Genomic DNA, 15,618 nt, shown 5'->3' on the forward strand with positions numbered 1-15,618 from the left:
TGCTCTAATTGATTGGACTCATGTCATCCTTACCGTTTTTAGATTTGGGGGTTTTTCCCAGTTCCTTCCCGTTTCTATAATCAGAAAGAAGTTTGAACAAGCGTGCTCAGGACCGTTTTTTTTTAATTCCATATGTCAGAAAGGAGCTTTATCCAAACAGCAGCTATATTTACTTGCTCATTGTTTCATCAATTTGATCTGAATGAAGTGATCCGACTGAATATTATTTGATTCTGTCAGTGAATCCATCTAATGTGGATTTGGCAGCGACATCCTAGATAATTCCACATCCATCTTCAGCTGGACTAATAAAGTTAGTGGAGTTTCCAAAAGAAACGTTTGGAGGAAGAGACGAGCTTTGTTGTGTCTTTCAGAATTCTGTCATCGGGAAACACGACATGGTTATTTTACGTAATAGATCAGAGCTCAGACGGTGGAAAGAAATGCCATTCACTGTTTACATGGACTCAGGTTTTCACAGGTTTACACCACCTCCTCCGATCAGATCTCAATTTCAATCAGATCTGATAAGTGTTTACATGGCCTGATTCAAAACACTTAAAAACAACAGCTTGTTTTTCAGTAGCAAAAAGGTTCCTTTGCAGTTAAACTTTTAAAACTTCATGCTCGTTGTTTCTTTCCATGATTTCGCTCAATTTTCACAAGCTTGAGCTTTTCTTTTTTTCAATGCTCAAAATAGCTTTGTGACCCCGGCTCTCTCTCGTCTCTGCACGTCTTCATTGTCTGACTTCTGTCCCGACGCCGTCTGACCTCTCGCCTTTGACTCTTCCTCAGTTACATGTACTGGACGGATTGGGGCGAGCACGCCAAGCTGGAGCGCTCGGCGATGGACGGGTCGGACCGGGCGGTCCTCATCAGTAACAACCTGGGCTGGCCCAACGGCCTTGCCATCGACATGGCTGGCTCGCAGCTGCTGTGGGCCGACGCTCACACCGAGGTTAGTGAAGACCTGCAACAACTGGCGCTTTCTATCTGGCAACTCCTAAACAGTAATGAGATCAAGAGAGTATTTAGATAAAGAACTTAAAAGACTTTTTATCACTTGAATAATTTGATGGCTTTTTAATGTGATCATGAAAAACACCACTTCGTTCTAATAAGATCAGTAGGAAAGTGTAAAACCGGTTGAATTCAAATATATTTTAACAGGAACATATTTAACATATTATTTAACAGGAAGTACTTTTTTTTGACATAATACCTGTGTAAAGTTCTGTGATCTCATTTCCACTTCCTATACTCTACCAAGTACTATCCTATAAAAAAAATAAGCCTTATTTTTAAAAAATACACTTTTTATGACTTAGATGCATTTAATGTAAAAATGTGAAAGACTGTTTCTACATATTTGTTGCATATTTTCAGGCAGAATTAATTGATTCTTTGATAAAGCAAAGGGCTAAAACACAATATTTCTCTTGTATCGGCAAATAGGAAGCAGAGGTTTGATATATTTCACTAAATCTTTGAAGTCTTACACAGACAACACTTATTTCTATTTATCCGTGTGTTCTGTGACTCTCATTGACTGGAAAGTAAATGGTTGGAAATGTAGAATCCATCACAATGTTCGAGTTATTGGACTAAAAACTTTTTCTGTGTTTTAACCCATCGCAAGTCAAGTAGACATGAGTCAGAGAGTGAAGGTTAAAATACTCTGTTGGTCCATTATAAGACAAAAAATGTCTAATTTCACACAGAAAGTAAATTAAAGATTCAAAAGCCAAATGGGTCCACGTTGATTTGTTCTGAGCTCGCCTCACCCCTCCGGCCCTCCCCAGCGTATTGAAGCCGCCGACCTGAACGGACAGAACCGCCACACCCTGGTGACTCCGGTCCAGCACCCGTATGGCTTGACCCTGATGGGCTCCCATATCTACTGGACTGACTGGCAGAGTCGCAGCATCCAGCGAGCGGACAAGAACACCGGAGCCAACACCATCACGGTGCGAGCTAACCTGCCCGGGCTGATGGACATCCAGGCCGTGGACCGGGAGCGGCCGCTGGGTGAGTCTGAGGACGGAGAGCCGAGTTTCAACCTTGATTGGTTGGATAATTGACCATCCTTAAAAAGAATAAAAGAATTGCCGTGGTGTCGAACGCACAAATGACTAAGAATCAAGTGCAAAGGGAATGTGTTTCCTTTATGAGTTTTATATGTACTTTAGTGTTGGATGATATATTACAACATTTTATGACTCCGAACTCAAGAGGATTCAAGGAATCAAGAGTTTTATTCATCATGTAAAAGTTCTACAAGTACAAAACGGTGTAAATAAATGAGTCGTACAAAAGCTGCGCAGGAAAAAAAACAATAGGTCAACAATGGCAAAATATAGACGCATTACTACTAAAATTAATGGAAGAAAAGCAACAACAAATCAAGCGTGTTTCAGAAAGCAGGTTTGGTATAATGAGGGGGAAAAAAATGACCATTTCAGAAAAATAGCTGTTTTTATCTCTGAATTGTGGTTACTTTAAATGTAAATGGAGTTTTCACTTATATAGAGTTTTCCCACAGAGCCCCAAAAGCATTTAACAGTGTTAGTCGCATTTGCCCATTTACACGTACACGTTCACACATCAATAGAGCAACAGCAGGGAAGGCGGCCGTCATGCAAGAAGCTGAATTCATCCACTGGGAGCAAATTGCTCAAGATTTTAAAAATTGGACACATGGGGTATCGAAGCTGCAACCTTCGGACTGATAGACGATCTACTGTACCAACTGAGCCATGGCTGCAATTTACAGCGTGAACATCCTCTTTTTAAAAAAAAATCTATTTATGTTTGTTAGATGAAAGATAAAAGTGTTTCTTAATTACTGTACTATTAATGTATAAACACAGTTATACTGGAAACAAGGTTAAATCTCTAAATTTGCAAAAAGCCGTTTGTTGCCTAAAATGTCCATTGGATCTTTAATCTTCCCGTTTGTGTGACGCCTGAAGGTTTCAATAAGTGCGGGAGGAGGAACGGCGGCTGCACCCACCTATGCCTGCCCCGGCCCAACGACACCTCCTGCGCCTGCCCTACCGGTATCCTGCTCAAAGGGGACGGCCGCTCCTGCGACGACTCCCCGGAGACGTACCTGCTCTTTTCCAACCGGATCAGCGTGCGCAGGATCTCGCTGGACACTAACGACCACACCGACGTGCATGTTCCCGTGCCCGAGCTGCACAACGTCATCTCCCTGGACTATGACAGCGTGGATGGGAAACTTTACTACACCGACGTGACCTTGGATGTGATCAGGTGTGAAGTTTTTCTTCTTTTTTTTTTTAAATACACAATTAGAAGCACAATTTAAAATCTCAATATATGCCATTACCTCACTCAGGTCGGTTGTTTCAATCGTGTGATTAACTGCCGTTGTTTCTCAGGCGCGCGAACCTGGACGGCAGCAACATGGAGACGGTGATCAGCCAGGGTCTGAAGACCACCGACGGGCTGGCAGTGGACTGGGTGGCCAGGAACATGTACTGGACCGACACCGGGCGGAACACCATCGAGGTGGCTCGACTCGATGGAACGAGCCGGAAGGTGCTGGTCAACAACAGTCTGGACGAGCCCCGAGCCATCGCAGTGTTTCCAAGCAAAGGGTGAGAGCAAAGGGAGTCGCTCACAGTCAGCAAGTTAATACAATTATCGTAAAGTTTAAACATATAAAGACCATCATTTATCAGATTGTTAGAGGCTCCAGCGGGTTTTTCTACTTTTCTCGATTTTTGCACATTTGGTTCACAATTAAAAGACGTTGTATGAAGTATTTATTGGAATTTCCACACTAGAAGCCGCTACTTTAACACACTGTGAACCCTGTGGCTTAAACAACGACGAGGCTAATGTATGGATTTTTATGAGTTAATGGGCTTCATGCCGCCAATGCATAGGTGATGCAAGGCAAGGCAAGGCAAATGTATTTATAGAGCACCATTCAAACACAAGGCACAGTGCTTTACAAAGAAATTAAAGAAATAATTAAAGCTTTAGAACAAATGAGAGATATGCATTAAAACAAATAATGAAGAAAAGTATGATAAAAAGAGATTTATTAATCGATTTGTTATTCAAATGCCTGTGCCTATAGGAATGTTTTAAGTCCTGATTTAAAAGAAATGAGTGCGTCAGCAGTCTTCAGGTGTTCAGGAAGTTTGTTCCACAGGTGAGGAGGTAGGAACTAAAAGCTGCTTCACCTTGTTTGTTTCTGACTGGAGGAACACTGAGTAAACCTCTTCCTGAGGACCTCAGAGGTCTGGAGGTTTTATATTCTACAAGTAAATCTGAGATGTATTTAGGCCCAAGAACATTCAAAGCTTTATAGAGCAGAAGTAAGATTCTGAAGTCAATCCTTTGGCACACATACATACACACACGTAAATACATACATACACACACACACACATGTTGCGATAACCATAACCACTTCCTATCAACCATTAAGTACTCTGTTCATGAAGGGACCCATATTTTCCGAAGTACGTCTTGTCTGTTGTTCAGTTTAAAAAATGAATTGCTCATAACTAGCTATTTTGGTTATTTTTGCCAGCCATTCACTAAATGGAATGATAATCCTACAACCTGTGGTCAGGGCCAGTCTGCACCACATCGTCTGTTGAGTGGATCAAGCCACGCCGTCTGTGATGATACCCAGTATCCAAAGTGCAGGGCTCTGAACCAGCTTTGTTTTCCCATAACATCCGTGTCAATTGGCATTCCTATAACACATGTATAAATATACCTCTGTCGTTTTCACATCTCCAATACATATCCGATTCCCTCAAGCCCTCAGCTTCTATGAATAATCTTCTATGTTATCAATCCCGTCTGTGCCTCCCGTGATGTCTTACAACAGGACCCTGCAACTTCCTTCCACTTGTCTTCAGTTACCTCCCCTCTAAGATTGCCATCCCATGCTCTTTTGAGAGTCTAAGGGTACGTCCGAAATGTCCCTCCTAACTCCTTAACTATCGACTTTCCGTTTACCCCGTGGATGATGTCACGGGGTTAAGGAAAGGTGTTAGGAGGCTTCCTAAAGGAGTTAGTGAAAGGCGATCATGTTAGTCTGGCAGTTGGACAGCACTTTCACTTATTGACGTCATACTAATGCGACAGCGGCACAAGTTAGTCACGTCCACCATGGTGGGGAAAGAACTACAAGTTTCCAAAAATAGACTACAAAAAGCAGATTTGGGTTTTATATGATTTAAAGTTGTTCTAGGCAGATTATTGCTTTGGTAACTTACATGATTTGCTCCTTTTTCCGACATGGTGAGTTTCCCTGAACACTTGGATGAGTGGGTTCCTTTAAATGTTGTCGCCGCAAGGAATTGTGGGGGAACATGAGCTGGTCTCCTTTAATAAAGGAAGCATCAGTGGTTCCTAAGCTAAAGGAGGTCCTAAAGGAAGTAACAAGCCTTCATTCCTTTGCTTATTGAGAATTCAGACAGTCCTTATCATGGCCGCCACACAAAACACTTCCGGGGTTAAGGAAGAGTTGATAGTTAAGGATTTCGGAGGGACAATTCAGACGTACCCTACTTCTAAATTTCTATGTGCTCCATGTCTTCTTCTGCATTTTTGGTGTGTTTGGTGAGTCACAGTTCCCCTAAAGGCCTGGCATATGTACTACATACCCTGAAGCCTTGTGTTGAGCCGTGATCAGAGTGACGTGTGGACGGAATTATTTTTTGAGAACCCCGGGCAGAAAAAAGATTGTTTGGCTCGCGTGGATGTGCCCTAAGTTATCAATGCGTCTGCTGCTGTTCACCTTCTGATGAGTTAAATTTTCTCTCTGCAGCTTCCTCTTCTGGACCGACTGGGGTCACATCGCGAAGATCGAGCGATCTCACCTGGACGGCTCGGACCGGAAGGTTCTGATCAACACCGACCTGGGCTGGCCCAACGGCCTCACGCTGGACTACGACACACGGAGGTCAGGAAGAGAAGCATGTCTGCAACTCGCGTTCGGGCTCTTTAATCCACACAGGAGAATGGAATGGGAGAAACTATAATTGTGTGACTCACTCACTTGTACTAATCAGAGAAACAGGATTATGTGTGTCACCTCAACGTCAGTGTTGTGCAGAAATAACCACAATATTGTTGCACTTCATTGAACAGTGCCGTTCCTTCAAGCGCTTTGGGACTGCTCACACGTTTGAAAAGCACTATATTAGTGAAGTACATTTACCATTTAAGCTTTACCTTCATTTGAAGGTCCCATATTATGCAACATTTACTCTATAATGGTTTTCTGACCGTATTATGTGTCCCCATAGCCAGTGTACGAGGCTCCAGAAGTGAAGAAAGTCTGTCGTCATCCTCACTTGGTTGCTCCACATTTTAGTGAGCGTGTGCACACACATGCAAGTCAGAGAGTTTCCCTTCATGACGTCATGTGGGGAAATAACCCCTCCCTCTGGTAGTGGATACTCACTTTGACCCTCCCTCAGGTAGAAGAGCTCTGCGGGCACCATTTTTCTCTCTTTGCAAATACTACCGGAAAACAGACAAGGAATAGGCGTGGACAGACACAACTCATTAGCATTTAAAGGTACAGGCACAGAAACGGCCTGTTCTCAGTCGAGCCACTAAAGGAAATTGTTGAAAAACCGTATGATATGGGACCTTTAACAGGGGAAAAAAAACACCCTAGAGTAGTAAATAATGAAAACAGTATCAAGATAGAAGTACTGACTTGTGATTATTGTATCCCAGTGTTTTTCAAAGTGTATAGCGAGTCTCCTTTGGGGGACAGCAGAGAGCTTCAGCCTACTACTACTACTGCTACTACTAATATTATTATAGCTGTACCTGGAGGCATTATGGGGGCTTTTCCAGACCGTTTATAAAATATCAAATTCCTTTACTTTACTGTTTTTCATTCATTCAGTTTTAGTAATTAGATTTTGTTTATTGCTCCAGCAGTCCCAAAGCACTTTCACTTTATTGATAACATCCACTCAATAACACACACACACACACACACACACACACACACACACACACACACACACACACACACACACACACACACACACACACACACACACACACACCGATGGTGACAGCCACCCTGCAAAGTGCTCAAACTCGACAAGATAACATTTTAGGGTTCAGTGTCCTGCTCAGCAACATTTCGACATATAAAGAAATGGAGATGTTGGCGGACGTTGCAACCAAATGTACATTTTAATTGGTTTATGAGAAGTGTCTTTAACTAAGTCTCCATTATTTAGTGGAAAACGTCAGTGCAATGTTTAGCTTTTTTTCGTAATCCGTGGTGTCGTCTGCAGGATCTTCTGGGTGGACGCCCACCTGGACCGGATCGAGAGTTCAGACCTGAACGGGAAGTTGCGTCAGATCCTCGTCAGCCCCGTCTCTCACCCGTTTGCTCTGACACAGGTACCCCCCCCCCCCCCCCACAGCTGTCCATCAACAGGCCAACCCTTGTATTCCCCTCCTCCTCCCTCTTACCTGCTATTTTCACTCATCGGCTCACCGTGTGGTTTTTCTCATCGGTTGTCTCTCCGTCCTCCAGCTCATACTGAACCCATTCAACTTAACCATTTCTTCTACTTCCCTTCCACTCTGACCCTCATTTTTCTTCCTCCCCTTCTCCCCCCCTCCCCCCCACACCCCCCGACACCCCCACCCCTGTCCGTGGTTTCTCTTCTTCTCCCTCCTTTCCCCAGTTGAAGCCGGTGTCTTCCCCTCTAACTCCTTTCTCCCGACTCTCGCAGCAAGACCGCTGGATCTACTGGACGGACTGGCAGACTAAGTCCATCCAGCGGGTGGACAAACACACCGGCCGCAACAAGGAAACTGTGCTGGCCAATGTGGAGGGCCTCATGGACATTATAGTGGTATCTCCTCACAGGCAGACAGGTAAGGAGGTTTTTCGCGTCTCATATAGGAAACGGAGGGCCCCAATGTTTTTTTTAAATGTATTTATTTTTTGATATTTGGACAGGGACAGTGTACAATTTAACATTGATCAGGAGGAAAGATGCGTTGTAGCAGGTTATAGCAAGAATACTAATTTCCACCTGTCGTGCCTGGGCAGGTTGATGTTCCAGTACAAAAAACATAAAACTGATTTTAAATATAGATGAACATGTGACCATGGGTTTATACATTTTAACATAATCATTAACATACATAAAATTTTTTTAATGTTTTAAGTTTGAAACATTAGAATATTTTTCATCAATCCTTTCTTCAGGTGAACGGCCGCTCCCTCATGACATCGCTACCAATCATGAGTGCAAGTTTGATTTTCTAGAAGCCATTTTTTAGTGAAATGTATGAATGCTTTGAATGTAGTACATGCAGTAATATCTGTTGGCAGTGTGTTCCACTGACCCATTGCGATTACAGAGAAGGCAGATTTAGCAAAAGCAGTTTTACATTTTGGGACGCTGCATTCTCTAGAAGTAGATCTAGTAGTTTGAGCCATTTTATCAGTGCATAAAGTTATGAATTTTCTCAGAGGAGGTGCATAAATAATTTTAAAAAGTAGGCAAACATTAGTGTGAAATATTCGGTTTTTAAAATTCAGAATTCCATACTTGGTTAGTATTTGACATTGGTGATAGCGCCTGGATTTTTTATCATGGATCTTGAGCGCATATTTGTATAATGATTCAAGAGGCCCCAGAGCCGTTTTACAACCCTGTGACCAACTGAATATACAAAATATAAACGGTGAAAAGATCATAGAGTTTAGGTACAAGAGGGACAACTCAGTGGTAAGAGACCCCCGTATTTATCTAAAGTTGGACAAACTAAATTTTGAAGTGTTTAAAAGTTTTTCCATCCATCCATCCATCTTCTCCCGCTTATCCGGGACAGTCTGAGCACCGTCACCCAGGTCACATTGCACTGATTAAGAACCTTTCCTGCGGGTTGGTGAGCCCACGGGAAGGTGGCACCCAGCGTGAGACATGACCCCACTACCTAGAGATTGTGAGTCTCATGTTCTACCAACTGAGCTACTGGGGGGAATTGATCAAATATTCATTAAAAACACTATCATATTGGAGGACACCGTTCACTTTTAATTGTATGTCACAATAGGTATGGCGTTTGCCAAGGAGCTTGTCAATGTTTCTCCACAATAACCTATACAATAACTATTTCCTTTTGGTTGCTGAATTAGCTTAAGGAAGAAGGTGGCCTTGGCTTTTCTAATCAGTGTTGTGACTTTATTTCGTAGGCCTTTGTATAGTAGGTGGTCAGTTGACCACTTTTAATGATTTTTTTTAGAGTTGCATCTCTTTTTTCCATTAAATTCCAGAGTTCACAATTAAACCAGGGGAGACTCCGTTTTTAAGGCTGTTTCCTTTGTTTCTTTTTTGTATATTTTAATATGAGATCTTGTAAAGTCAGTGTTCGGTCGCTGCATGCTTGTTCACACAATTTATTTCCAATGATGTCATTCCAATTGGTTTGCTTTATGTCATTATCTAAAAGGGGAAGGTCTTTTTGAGGTATGAACAATATACTATTATTCACTTCTTGGTATTTGTATCTAGTTTTATTAAATTTTCTTGCTACTAATGTAAGGTTATGGTCAGACAGGCCAGTAATTAGATTATAGGTTTTTATTATCCTTTCAGGTTTGTTTGTAAAGATTAGATCTATTAATGTTTGAGACGTTTTTGTTATTCTAGTAGGTTTATTTATCATTTGAGTCATTTGATAGGTTTTCTTTATATCCTGAAGTTTTAGATTGAAATCAAAAAGAAGTAAGATTTCTTTGCCCTCAAACTTTTTGAGCATTTCAGTCTATTCAGAATAAGGGCACTACGGGGGCTATAGGCAGCAATGATTACATTTCAGGAGAAAGTGTAATAGTGACCCCAACACATTCTAGTTTATGTTTGGTAAGGTCTATTTCCTTGCTTTGAATATCTTCTTTCATGTATGTCCAGACCCCTCCCCCTTTTCTGTTTTCTCTATCCCATCTATACACGTTGTAGCCTGGGACAGTAAATACAGGTAGCGGGGTAGAGGGACATAACCATGTTTCGCTAAGACATAAATAGTCCAGGTTAGAGTCCGTCAGCGGGTGCTCCATTTGCTCAGTCTTTGAGATAAGACTCCGTATATTTGAGTACCCTCCAAAGACACCCTTATGTTTTGAGTCTGAGTTCCACAGCACGCGCGTGCGAGTGACAGTTTGAGAAAGTTTTATTTTTTGTTGTTTTAGAGCCACGAGAGTTTGGTGCGTGCCTAGGCTTGGAGAGGAGAACACAGTCTGTATCCCAGGCAGACAGTTTTTTGTGATGTTATCTCGTGCAGGAGCAGCGCCGGGGAGAACCACCGGAACTTTGAGACTGCGTTTACCTGTTGCCGTTGTAAAGCCACGGACAGGTCCACTGGTCCAGGGTTTAACTGAACGTCCACACACAAGAGGAGAACAATGCAAAACAGGGTTTCGCCACGCCGTCCAAGCACGTCTCGGGTCGATCCGAGCTCCGTCCTCGGTGTGATAGCTTTCCCTTTATCCAAAACATAAGTGAATATTGTAAATTGGCTCCAAAGGTCCAGCAGCATGCCGCGTAGCAGGCCATCCACGACTGCATGCTGCTCCACCAAATTAGGCGGCGCCAGACGTCCCTGCGCACGGGCCGTGCGTTCTCGGTTTGCCGCGGACCAGTTCCCATACAGTTGCATGACGATTATCGCCAGCATGTACAGACCCACGGTCATTTTACGCATTAGAGCCTGCGTTGTGCTATTTTCATGAAAGAGGTGCCATTCTGGGCAAAGCCAGCGTACTATAGGAGGGAGATCCGGTGGGTTCCGTGATGGTTTTGGGAGAGTAACAGGAGCACCTGCTGAGCTGCCACCCGCCATATTTCCCCTTGGGTCGTGTCAGCGGGGTATTTGGGTCAATGAAAGCACAAGGATCACTCAGAATGAGAATGACTGGTAAACTGCTCCAAACTGGGAAAAGATATGTTATTCTCTGGATTTAATCACTGCCAGCTAAGCATGCTGGGTCTGTTTGAGCATGTTTAGTGTCGTCACAGTAGATTTTACTCTTCTAATCCAGAGTTTCAGTTTGTATCATGCTGCTCCACTCCGCTGGGATCTTCTGTTCTCTATTATCTGATAACTTGCCATCATTCGATGCCAGCCAACCCTCCCAGCTCTGATTGATTCCGGTCGTGAATGTTTTGTCTCTCCTGGTTTAGGTACTAACCTCTGTGGGATCAATAACGGCGGATGCACTCACCTGTGCTTTGCACAGACCAACAGTTTTGTGTGCGCCTGCCCGGATGAACCAGACGGGCGACCCTGCTCAACAAGTAAGAGTCACATTTATTTTGCGGCGGTCATTCAGTCATACACATTACAGTTTCTTCAAAGAGCCAGAGGTTATATTAATAATAGTAAACAATGGCTTTCTCTTGATTCACAGGTTTAAAAAGAACTAATGGTTTATTTTATCTAATGGAAGAGTCATGACTTTATTCACAAACTGATTGTTGTTTTAAGGTGCAGTATGTAAAATATAAGTAGGTTTTGTGCTTTAGGTGGCAGTAGTGAGCGACTTCAGCGAGCAGGTTTTTTCCTGTTGTTGATCACAGTGCAGAAGCCTCTGATGTGTTTAATGTTTGTATTAATAATTATATTATTGCTATTTACTTAATTTATACAACACTTTTCAGAACATTTGCTGCACAAAGTGCTTTACAGTAAAAACACAAACAAAACTAAACGTCAGGCGAGACAGGAGACGAGCAATCATTAAACAGACAAAAATTATTGTCTTAAAAGAGAGCATATATAAAAGATAAAAGGGGCATCTTTTTTTTTTTTTTTTAAATAGATCAGTGGAATTAAAACAAAAACAAAAGGGAAACTTCAATTAAAGGTTTGTCTATAGAAATGGGTTATTATTATTATTTTGGGTAATTATTCAGAGTGAGGACAGAATATATGCTGGATTAACCAAACTGAGAGGCTCGCTGGTTCACTTCACTAGACTTAGCTACAGTGCAATGGAGCATAACTGCTGCCTGAAAATATTCAAGTTGGAAAGTCAAAGCGGATGAGATTTTGGTGGAAAGCACAACATTGAAGTCAGCAGCAAGCGCCAGGAGCACACCAAATGTTCTAGTTAATAATAGTATTACCTTAGCAGGAAAAATACTTTTAATTAAATCCCGTCATTTGGTACTCCTTTTATATAACAAAAAGACCACGTCTGACTTCATACTCAGCTTCTTGTGTGCGTCAGTTTCAGGGTTCGTCCCCACCTCGCCAGCCAGAGGAACCGTCAGCACGCCCGCCTCAAACAAGATCCCCAAATCTGCAACCGACACTCCTCACAGAGGACCCTCCATGGTCAAGTACGTTCCTCCGAACAACTTCTTCCTTCAGGACGGACAGCTTTTTGTCTCACGTTCCCGCTGGGAAACCGATCTGTAGACTTCTGTCAAATACAATGCTCATCTAATGTGTCCATATAGAACATTTCTGTTTTTGAATTTGTGACAAATGGCCATAATTGGCCGTGTTCCAGAACATTCAGCCTTTCATGAACAACAGAATCTGCCATGATTTGTGAAAGAAATCTGCCAAAAGGTTGTTTTTTTTAACAGCAGTAAAATTGTAGAAGCTTCCATATTATTCCCAGAGGCCCTGCGGAGCACATCCTAAGAAAAATAACTTAATGGTTTTGACAGAATTCAATCATTATGACTTTCATTAAATCCCCAGTGTCTGTGTGTTACGTATTGTAGTGCACTTCATTTCTCAAGCTTAATTTCATTTGTTTGTTTGGGGGTTTTTTTTTTCAGCTGCACCGACAAGAACCTCAACGTGGAAGGCTGCTTGAACACGGTGGTGACGGCTCCTCACGGTCAGTACACGCTAATATTTACTCCTAATACCGTCGAGAAACACTGACACAGCGATATTTACCATCCAGCATTATCACTTTCCAGCAGGTGAATATCGTCGACATCAACTCGTATGAAGTGCTTGGCAGAAAACCATGTAGTTAAATACACGTTAAAATCTGTTGGTAATAAAATCTGTAAGGATGTTTCCAGCAGCTTGGTGCCAAAATGACTCAAACTCGGGCAAAATCAAACTGAATTATCATTTCTAAGGCCGACGGCTGTCTTCCCTACTTTAAAGATACGGAATGAAGGATTGAAGCACTGATTCATTATTCCTCAGTGTTTCAGCAGTTTCATTAAGAACCTTTCCTTCATTTTAGTATTTGAATCTTCAGCTTTAGTTGTACTTTAAATCCATTAAAAGCAGTAATGTGACTCACTACACCCGGCGTGAGTCCAGCCTGCAAGAGGCGGCATTTTGCACCAGAAATTTCATTGAAATGTGAATGTAGTGCTGTCAAAGGATTAAAACATTCTCATCAGATTAATTGCAGGGTTGCTGTGGATTATTTTCAATTAATGAAGATTATCTATCATTCATGTTTCTTCTATATCAATATTCTTTCAATTTGCCTGAGCAAACCGGCTCAAGAAGGAAGGGACTATATCTGCACTTAACGTGTTTATTTAACATTTTTAACAGTTCATGTTAACAAAATTCTCTCTTTTTCAAAACAAACATTTACCCAATGTGACCCTGTAGCGACTAACCAAGTTGTTGACATTGTCCGGGAGGAGACTGCTGTCTGCTCCCGGAGTTCAAAACGGACCAAGATGGAGGTTCTGTGACAAACTTTCTATTTTACTACAAGAGTTTAGCAAGAAATAAGATGTGCAGCCGCAGAATTCGTCCTCGTTTTGGTTCCACTACAGCTAGTTTAGACGTTTTACAAAAGTTTGGCGATGCGTCGGACCTCCTCTCCCCTCGCCTCGTTTCCATGAAGTTGGCAGGATTCAGCTTTATGCAAATGAGCTCCGGGGCACCCAGCATGCACGGTGGTGCATTCCACAGGGACAATGAATGGGATGTGGTCAATTGACGTATCCTGTAGACACATACCTTCATTGTGCACCGCGGAAGGGTTAATAGTGTGAAAAGTTTTGATCAGATTAACTATGAGGATGAATTAGTCTGCGTTCACACGTCAGTTTTGACAACCCTACTTTAATATTTATATTTAAAGAGTATTATGGCACTATCTTACCGGTCCAGCCCACCGGAGATGAAATTGGGCTCCATGTGGCCCCTGAATTTAAATGAGTTTGACATCACTGGCCCAAAGGATAAATGATGTAAAATGACTTATGTGGGACTCTTTATCGACACCATAATCCTCTTCAATGTATTTTCTAAAAGCTTTGAAATGATTTGTGCTGAACTTGAACATGTGTTTGTCTGTTGCAGGCGAAGGACTTCACATCAGCTACGTTATCGGTGGTGTTCTGACTATTTTGGCAATTCTGATCCTCATTGCTGCTTTCATTATCTACAGGTCAGTCTCCTGCTTTGCCTTCTTTTGTTTAATTCTCCTCGTTTTTTAATGCAGACATGTGAAATTCACAAACTCTTTTCTGTCGTTTTTGCCTCTTTTTTTTGTTTTTTTTGTCCCTTCAGACATAAAAAGTCTAAGTTTGCTGACCCAGGAGTGAGTAATCTGACCTACAGTAATCCCTCCTACCGGACCTCCACGCAGGAGGTCAAGATCGAGGCGTCGCAAAAGCCCCCGATATACAACCAGCTTCGATATAAAAAAGAGGTGAGGAACTGAGTAGAATCACAGGCGCTGTTTCCTTTTTAATAGATGAATGGATTTCACATGAATCCAGGAGGTTTCCATAGGACGATCACAGATTGCACAGGTGTATTGTGGGTAAACCACTGAGACAAATGGCGTCGCTGTTTGTCTGATTGTGCTGACCTCCATCTTCTTCTTCCTCGTCTCTCTCTCTTCCACTGCAGCACTCTCATCCCTACAACTCCCTCTCTCCCTTTATCTTTTGACCCACTTATCCCGCGGACAGGTAGTTACGCCACACGGAGGACTCGTGTTTCTTTCCACTTCTGTGTTGTTTGTTTTTCTTCACTGCATGTGTCGGAAATGAACAAGAATCTTCTCAAGTGCCGTTTCAGAGCTCTGTGATCAACAGCATGTCGGTGTTGGCCCCACTTAACACTTTGTTTTCTGTGTGAGACTCTGCGAATGTTGAAGGTGCTGCGATATTAATAATATCATTCCGAGACAAATGGGGTGCCGTTAAAACCCTGTAAACAACCAAGTCTGAGCTTTTATCCTATACAGTTCTCACCTTCTGGCATAATTGAACTTTTCCTTGATATTTGAATGTAATTAGAGAAGCAGTTGTGAAGCTGTCGCACCTTAAGGTGTAAACAAAACAAATGTCACTGCAGAAGAAAGAAGAAAATTACTATAAAAGGACGTCTGAGGCATGGTTTGTGTTTGAAGGTGGCATTTTGATCTGAAGTGTTGTGAAGTTTGATTAATCCACAAGGGAGACCTCCAGTAACAGGTTAAGTATTTCTGTTGTGTGTGTGTGTGTGTTCAGTTGGAGATGTGGAAAGAAAATGAGTTAAAATGATGAAGCTTTAGCGTAAACCATGAGTGGAAGCTCCATACTTAAGTTCAAAACATGAGTGTCTCCAAACACACATAAA

The 15,618-nt window shown here is 42.3% G+C and overlaps 1 protein-coding gene across 1 annotated transcript in view; it reads left to right on the forward strand.

The window, feature by feature from the left end:
- The window catches only part of lrp4 (low density lipoprotein receptor-related protein 4), a gene marked incomplete at its 3' end in the record, with an annotated part of 180,773 nt that overhangs the window by 163,863 nt on the left and 1,292 nt on the right, over positions 1-15,618 (forward strand). Inside the window, exons 26-37 of the mRNA XM_080493399.1 lie at positions 796-958; positions 1,803-2,028; positions 2,973-3,276; positions 3,405-3,623; positions 5,822-5,956; positions 7,320-7,428; positions 7,767-7,911; positions 11,229-11,342; positions 12,278-12,389; positions 12,840-12,901; positions 14,350-14,437; positions 14,560-14,701. Of these exons, the coding sequence (XP_080349525.1) occupies positions 796-958; positions 1,803-2,028; positions 2,973-3,276; positions 3,405-3,623; positions 5,822-5,956; positions 7,320-7,428; positions 7,767-7,911; positions 11,229-11,342; positions 12,278-12,389; positions 12,840-12,901; positions 14,350-14,437; positions 14,560-14,701 (1,819 nt within the window). The remainder of the gene's footprint in view (positions 1-795; positions 959-1,802; positions 2,029-2,972; positions 3,277-3,404; positions 3,624-5,821; positions 5,957-7,319; positions 7,429-7,766; positions 7,912-11,228; positions 11,343-12,277; positions 12,390-12,839; positions 12,902-14,349; positions 14,438-14,559; positions 14,702-15,618) is intronic.

Source organism: Lipophrys pholis (genome assembly GCF_963383615.2).
Source record: "Lipophrys pholis genome assembly, chromosome: 2".
Lineage (NCBI taxonomy): Eukaryota > Metazoa > Chordata > Actinopteri > Blenniiformes > Blenniidae > Lipophrys > Lipophrys pholis.